A 7,840-nucleotide genomic window follows, 5' to 3' on the forward strand; every position below is an offset into this window, starting at 1 on the left:
TGGTGCTAGATACATCCATTTGATGGACAAAATTTTCCTGATGAAGGGAGTATTTCTATGGGCTCATATGATGTGTGCATAGAATTTTTTAATATATTTCCATGTTTTTCTTTCTTGTTAAAATTTCATGTACAAAAAGCAAGTGAAACCTGCTTCAAGATTAGCGCGCGGTGGGATCCGGTGCGCCCAGCTCCGTGCGGGGCCTACAGCCTCCGTGGAAGAACGTGAGCGAAGGAATGGGCGAGGGAGAGGGTAGTTGCCGATTCGCTGCCGTATTTGACCCAGACTGAGAAGCGAAGAAACTTTGATTCCAGAAAGGGTGAGGAGAGAGGGGAAGAAGACGCCAGAGTCGCAAGCCGCTGCAGATCTCCTCCGTCCTCCGCGCTCAGCCCTCCCCTTTGTCCTCCATGGAGTGCGTCCGCTCCGGGGCTCTTGATCTGGGGCGCTCCGGGAAATTCTTGGGGAAGAGCGGCTCCACGACGTGAGTGCCCTTCGCTTCTCGCCGTTCATGTGTTTGTCTCGTTCTTTTTAATATCTGATCGCTGATCTGGATGGCGGGCGTGCTGCCGCCGGCGCGAACTAGATTTCGGTGGGGGGTTTCGGTTTTTGTTATGGAGCTGTCGCGGTCGCGGTCGCTAGAATTTTGTGATGGTTCAGTTGTTATCTGGCACCGAAATCGGATTAGCCCCGCTGTGCGCCCGTTGTGTCAAAACTAAACCCAATGTAAAAGAAAATGTGCACTTGCTACAATGTTCTTTTTTTCTGGAGTGAGGATCTTGTGGCGAATCCTGGAATCAGTTAATTGTCTGGAGCTCCTGAAACCTGTAAGGGAAGCAGTTTTTTCATTTCTGAACATCCGTGGAGCAGCACAGTTTGAACACATGATGGAGTAAAATTAATGTTTGTTTGGAACTGCCAAAATCAAACTGTCTTATTAGAGGTGACTCTACCTAGAGACAGGTTTATGGATCAAATGGTTGTCAAGAATGCTCAGAGTGCTAATGGTCTGTAAGAAAGTTGATTAATCCTGAAAATATGCACTGTCCTGTTGATTGTGTACAGCACATAAATTCATGAGTTCATAAGACATGATTTCTGAGATATATTTGATCAATTAGTGATTAATATTGCTTAAAGAAATCTACGGTCAGTAGATAGTCTGAAGTGAATTTGCGATAAATTTAGCATAATGTTGATAGATTGATCTAGCTTCTGATTGCATTTTGAGATGTGCTGAAGTTTATACTCACATGATATTTCCCCTGGAGAAATACAGTGTAACTTTTGTTTTTGTTGTGTTATTTTGTTGACTGTGCTACCATTGACAGGTCATGTGGTAAAGTCAGATGTTCTACAAACCTTGCTGGTTCTACCAAATGCGAGCAAAACTTGCATGGGAAGGTTAAACCCTTGCTGTTGTCAGCAAGTGGAAAAGCAAGGGGAACCTCTGGTTTGGTTCACAGAAGTCCGGTACCTAAACATCAGCACCATCTTTCTGTGAGATCCACCTCTACCGATGTATGCACTACTTTTGATGAAGATGTCAAAGGTGTATCTTCACATGCTGTTGAGGAAAAGGTTGGAGTGCTCTTATTAAATCTTGGTGGTCCAGAGACCCTCAATGATGTTCAACCATTTTTGTTCAACCTCTTTGCTGATCCAGTAAGTGATCATACCACATGCTTAATTTCCAATGCAACTTCCCATGTTCCTTGCTAATTATGTGTAACCAATGATTAATTCTCTTAGTTAGGTTTACCCCCTCAGAGGATTTGTTTGACGAATAGAGATTAACTTCTTTAGATACATGGGATTTTTTCTTAGGAAGGATCATGTCCTCCCTATAAAGGATTATTTCATTATTTGGATAAGGATAGACTAGAACTGTTCGCTTCGAATTGAAACAGGTTTAAGTTCAAATTCTCTGTTCATCTGAAGAGATTGAGTAGATCATGGTATATTTGAAGAAGCCCTAAAAGGGAGAGCCATGCATCATTTTGGATGAGATAATAGAGAATTAAGTCTCTAGCTAGAGTATAAGGCTCATCATCCTAGTCTATGGCCTCTTGTTTATCACAAGTCATGTTATCTCTGGCTGTCCTTTGCATGGTAGTTATCCCAATGCGAACCACATAGCCCTATCTGTTTCTTAATTATCTTGTGTTATTGTTTGATTTCAGTACTTTCAACTGGGTAATTCAGTTTTGACTTTATAATTGTTACCCAGGATATCATCCGACTCCCTAGGCTGTTCAGGTTTCTTCAAAGACCACTGGCCAAACTTATTTCTACTTTTAGAGCTCCTAAGAGTAAAGAGGGGTATGCCTCAATTGGTGGTGGATCACCTCTGCGGAAAATTACCGACGAGCAGGTAAAAGTTCATCAGTCTAACCACACTCTGTTTTTTTTTTGTGTGTGTTTAACAGCTATGTAGTTGTGATTCAGCAGCTTTGCCACAAACTCGTTAAACTCTGTAACTTTCACCATAGTTGCATATATCATATTCAGTATTACTTGTTTTAATAAAATAGATTTATCACATTCTTAGCTGAATTACTTTATCTTCAGGCAAATGCTTTGAAGGTTGCACTAAAAAGTAAGAACTTGGAAGCAGATATATATGTTGGAATGCGGTATTGGTACCCATTCACCGAAGAAGCCATCGATCAGGTTAGACCTCCTCCCTAATCGATTTTAAAGGCCTTTAATCCTTTTGTTCTTCCTGTAAGTGGCAACAATAGTTTCTTGGTCTTTTTGTTCAATTATTATTTTTCTGTGGTAATTAATTAACTCATATGATTGTTCTAGATTTATATCTCATCGTCACCATCCATCTTATTTTCATTTTAATATGATTTTGTTTTACTTTTGTTGAATCTAACTATGTAATTTTTTGTATGTTCTTGACTATCTTGCAACATGTATTACATTTTTAGGGACAAGAATTTTGTACTTTGGTTTTATCTAAGTGATTTCCAATTTTTTAACAGATGTTTACTGTTTTTCTACTATTTTGATTGATGATAGATTAAGAAGGATAAAATTACAAAGCTTGTGGTTCTTCCATTGTACCCTCAATACTCCATATCAACAAGCGGGTCTAGCATCCGCGTTCTCCAAAACATTGTCAAGTAGGCAATTACCTTCTTTAATGAAACCTCATTTTTCAGACTATGTAGAACCTGAAAATCTGATATGGCGGCATTCGTGCAGGGAAGATCCATACTTTGCTGGCTTGCCAATTTCCATTATTGAATCTTGGTACCAGCGTGAGGGCTATGTGAAATCAATGGCTGACTTAATTGAGAAGGAACTATCAGTTTTTACGAATCCTGAAGAGGTTTGCACATCCCTTGTTTTTGCTTCTGGGTTGTATCATTAGTCGTTGTTGATCTGTAGGATTAGTTGCAAACTTGCAGCATAGCCATTCGGTGTGCTGTACATTCTTTCATATAGAAATTTCCTTGGGCCTGTGCTTTGGGAATTTTTACAGGCCCCTGCCTCTGGAGTCTGGACAGTAAGTTGTAATTAAATCATTAGATGTATTTGTATTTATAGTCTCAGCATAACCATTACCCCATCATTTGAGAGAATAGCATACTGCATTACTTGCCAGCAGGGGTGGAGCCACATTGAGGTCAATGGGGGCCACTCAAATTTTGATATTCCAATAAAATCTGTTTATATTTTTAGGAAAAATGCGTCAGTTTTTGAATTTTTGAGAAAATGCCCCCACTCGAGTAATTTGCCCCGCTCAAAATACTTGAGTGTCCGGCCCTACTTGCCAGTATTTCTAACTGAATTGGGTGGAAGTGGTACTTCAACTACTTCTAACTGAATTGAGTAGAAATGAGGAATATAACTATCAGTTTGTACTAGAGAATGCAGATCGACTCAGTCACTAGCTTAGCATCCACTTATTTTTGCCAAATACTGAAGTATGCTAGGCACTTGAAAAATGATCTGCAAAGAGATATATGCAGCTAATTTAGAGCAGTATTCTGATGAAGTAATCGTCAAAACAATACTGTGATCTCAATGTAACATTCTTAGCAGATGTTGTACACTACAATATTTCTGGTTATTTGGATAGATTTAAGCGGTAATACCTACAAAAGTTATTCTTCTGGTTGAGCACAGGAGAGCTATGTCAGTAGACTGTTTGTAAAAGACCTGCAATATTTAATGCTTTATAACTTCTATGGACTTTTGAGTGTGAATAATGTTATAAGTTGAAGAGTATTTTAAAATCTGAAATGAAATGTATTTTGCAAGTGCAATTTTGTTGAATAAATAACGAATAGAAGGTAATATCATTCTGACGTTATGTTTTATAATTCGCAGGTTATGATATTCTTCAGTGCACATGGAGTACCACTTACTTATGTTAAGGATGCTGGAGATCCATACAGAGATCAGATGGAAGACTGCATTGCTTTGATCATGGAGGAGTTGAAATCCAGAGGAACCTTGAATGACCATACTCTGGCTTACCAGGTAAGGAGAAATGATGAATAAATACTTATCTTGTAATCACTGTTAAGGGTTATGAAAGCATTTTGTAGGAAATTTCAAGGATATAAATGTTATACTTTTGTACTTAGAAGCTAGAAACCAAATTTTGACCATAATACCCTACAAATCTACATGGTGGAAGACATCGCACAGTTTTTATTTCTCCTTTTCTTTACCTAATGCTCCCACATTAACCTTTCTGCGCAATGGCAGAGTCGCGTGGGACCAGTTCAATGGCTTAAGCCATATACTGATGAAGTTTTAGTTGAACTTGGTCAAAAGGGTGTAAAGAGTCTCCTGGCTGTCCCAGTAAGGTAATCATCAACTTTTTATACTATACCAGTTCAGTATTTTTAGGACAACAATAAGGGTTTTTGATGCAGCTTTATCTGTTTTCTTTGGTTTTGTGTACTTCTGTTCACACTGATCACCGGAACCAATTTCAAGTGCATCTGTTACTCTTTCTGTAGCAATATTTCCTACTATTATAATATCATCATCACTTTACCAGCCAGCTCTATTTTATCTTAATTTAGCATTTTGTGTGCTTATGTGAATTCTACCTGAACATCATGTACCTGTCTGCTGCTTGCTTATTGTGGTGTTGTTTGTGTTTATTGCGTTGGTGTCATTTGCCGTATCTGTCAATATTAATATGTCAGTGGCCATTTTCGAACCACAATTTTGGTTTCATATATGTTTATCTAAGTTGAAGCTACATCTTCAAGTCATGCACAGTCCAAAGTACATCTTCAAGTCTGTTTTTTTAACTCCATGCGACCCTCTTTCGACTACGCTTACATCATTTGCTAAATTCAAATCCAGCTTCGTGAGCGAGCATATCGAGACACTGGAGGAAATCGACATGGAGTACAGGGAGTTGGCTCTAGAGTCGGGCATTGAGAACTGGGGCAGGGTTCCAGCTCTTGGATGCACTTCATCCTTCATCTCGGATCTCGCTGACGCTGTCGTCGAAGCCCTTCCCTCTGCCTCCGCGATGGCGACCAGAAAGGTCAAGGATACTGACTCTGACATGGACATGATGCATTACCTGACCAAGATGTTCTTTGGCTCGGTCCTGGCCTTCTTCCTGCTGTTATCACCGAGGCTAGTTTCCGCTTTCCGGAACACTCTTCATTGAGCTGCTTATTTTTATCGATGCTCCGTGGGTAACCATTTTGGCGATTGTAACTAGAAACCATATAGATTTGCTGTTGAATAATTTATAATTTATTTTTTTTGTGGTAGACTGCCATGATAATAACAAGATAATTTCTGGGCGAGAAAGAAAGGCAAGAGTTTCAGTTCAACCAGTAGTGGAGGTTTCCTCGGTCTAGTCGCCTAAGAGCCCCCTTCCTTTTCTAGTTAGTTGAAAGAAAAGCATTGTTTTTCACTTATGTCTTGCCAATAACCTAGCGACAATGTCATAGGTACTTCATCTTTCTATAAAAACTGGGGGCACATGGTGAGTAAGCATTTACCCGTTGTATGAACGAGTCATGTACCACCTGCATGTATAATGGCAGATGCTTATATACTGGTGCTTAAAGGAGTATATGGTCACATCGTTGAACATGTATGTTACTCCCTCAGTCCCATAGTGTAGTGTCAAAAAACGTCTTACATTATGGGGATGGAGGGAGTAGTTTTGTTTAATCTTCTGCGAACCTCTCTTTAGGTTCTTATATAAATAATTATATTCCCCGTTAATTAGTGCTAGTTTTAATGTATGCATAATGACTTGTTGAGCACCAATCTGTAATCAAAGATTTACTCCCTCCGTTTCAAAATAGATGACCCAACTTTGTACTATCGTCATCTATTTTGGAACGGAAGGAGTATATGCTAACTAAAACCATGACACTTATGGATCGAAGTGGGTATAAAACAAGGACATTGGCTAGCGTTATGACAGTCTGACATTCGCTTTTTTTAGAACCGTTCGTCAAGGCATTTTATTCATTTTGACGGATAACATCTGATTGCAAAACGTCAACCGTCAATCTGACGTTCCCTGGAAACAAAATCCGCAGCTGGATTGATTCTTGATCGCAAAGAAAAAGAGACGTAGCGTGTTGATTAATGCAGTTTAGTTCACGTCAGATCGAAACCAGCATTTTGGTATCTGTATATGTACACGCACTGATCGATGTCAAGCGCGCCCGGACAAATTTAGCCGACACGCCGTGCAAAAATTTAATTGGAAGCATAACGATCCATGCGTATTTCTAACCAGGTTAACCTCCTTTTCATTAGTACGTACTCCCTCCGTTCCTAAATAATTGTCTTTCTAGAGATTTCAATAAGTGACTACATACGAAGTAAAATGAGTGAATCTACACTCTAAAATATGTCTACATACATCCGTATGTTGTAGTCCATTTAAGATGGCTAGAAAGACAAATATTTGGGAACGGAGGGAGTATATAATTGCTCGACCGGAAATGGGAATAGCAATTTCATTACAGGGACAACAAAAGAACGAGAAAGAGAAAGAGAGAGAAAGGGCAGCGAGGTGAAAACTGGCTGCAGGTGCCAAAGCACCTGCTACGGCACTAGTTACAAGTTTTAGGACGCGTTTGGTTGTCCACACAATCGCAACCACGTCCAATTGAGCCGTGAAATGTGCGTTTGGTTGCGAACGCAGTGGCCTGTCTCTCATGCGCACGAAGTTTATGGCTCGCTAGAAACTGCCGAATGACGCATTGCTCAACGCACCCTCGATGTAGACTAGGTTATGGATGCACAGATGCGGCCGGTACTTCAGGCCGGAGCACTTATAGCTGTGATTCAGGCATGGGTGATGTTCATGCACAAGAGAGTTGTTCGTCGTGCTGAGAGACCTCTCACCAGATATGTTCCAATGCTTATGCGGGAGCAGGAGAGAATCCCCAATCTAAACTACATATACAACTGCAATGACACAGAGGCTTTGTGGATGCTTAGAATGAAAAGAGCACCATTTGCCAGACCTGTTCAAACATTCAGGTCCAGGGGGCTGCTAGAAGGTAGCATCCACACCAGTGTGGATGAACAAGTGGCCATGTTCCTTCATATTGTTGGCCATAACCAGAGGTTTAGGGTTATCCACAACACGTCCAGAAGGTTAATGGAGACCATCTCAAGGTACTTCAAGCAAGTGTTGTATGCTGCTGGGGAGCTCAGAGGAGAGATGATCAAGTTACCATCTGGCCGGACTCCTACCAAGATTCACACAAGCCCAAGATGGTATCCATACTTCAAGGTGAGCACTGCAGTATGTAGTTCATTGCTTGATATGCTTGGATAGTTCAAGGGGAGCACTAACCTCATGCAGCTAACCATT

The 7,840-nt window shown here is 40.4% G+C and overlaps 1 protein-coding gene across 1 annotated transcript; it reads left to right on the forward strand.

Moving 5' to 3' along the window:
- The first annotated feature begins 221 nt into the window (after positions 1 to 221).
- Positions 222 to 6,064, forward strand: LOC123111647 (ferrochelatase-2, chloroplastic). The gene is made up of 9 exons (XM_044532474.1): positions 222 to 481; positions 1,329 to 1,662; positions 2,228 to 2,371; positions 2,569 to 2,670; positions 3,028 to 3,131; positions 3,214 to 3,340; positions 4,345 to 4,497; positions 4,729 to 4,829; positions 5,341 to 6,064. Exons 1-9 carry the CDS (start codon positions 408 to 410, stop codon positions 5,654 to 5,656), a joined length of 1,455 nt encoding a protein of 484 aa, XP_044388409.1. The 5' UTR covers positions 222 to 407; the 3' UTR covers positions 5,657 to 6,064.
- The last annotated feature ends 1,776 nt before the right edge of the window (positions 6,065 to 7,840 follow it).

Source organism: Triticum aestivum, chromosome 5B (assembly GCF_018294505.1).
Source record: "Triticum aestivum cultivar Chinese Spring chromosome 5B, IWGSC CS RefSeq v2.1, whole genome shotgun sequence".
NCBI lineage: Eukaryota > Viridiplantae > Streptophyta > Magnoliopsida > Poales > Poaceae > Triticum > Triticum aestivum.

Coding starts and splice junctions, on each gene's coding strand:
- LOC123111647 (XM_044532474.1), top strand. CDS start 408: ATGGAGTGCGTCCGCTCCGGGGCTCTTGATCTGGGGCGCTCCGGGAAA. Junction 2,372..2,568: donor GGAAAATTACCGACGAGCAG/GTAAAAGTTCAT, acceptor CTTTATCTTCAG/GCAAATGCTTTGAAGGTTGC. Junction 4,498..4,728: donor ACCATACTCTGGCTTACCAG/GTAAGGAGAAAT, acceptor GCGCAATGGCAG/AGTCGCGTGGGACCAGTTCA.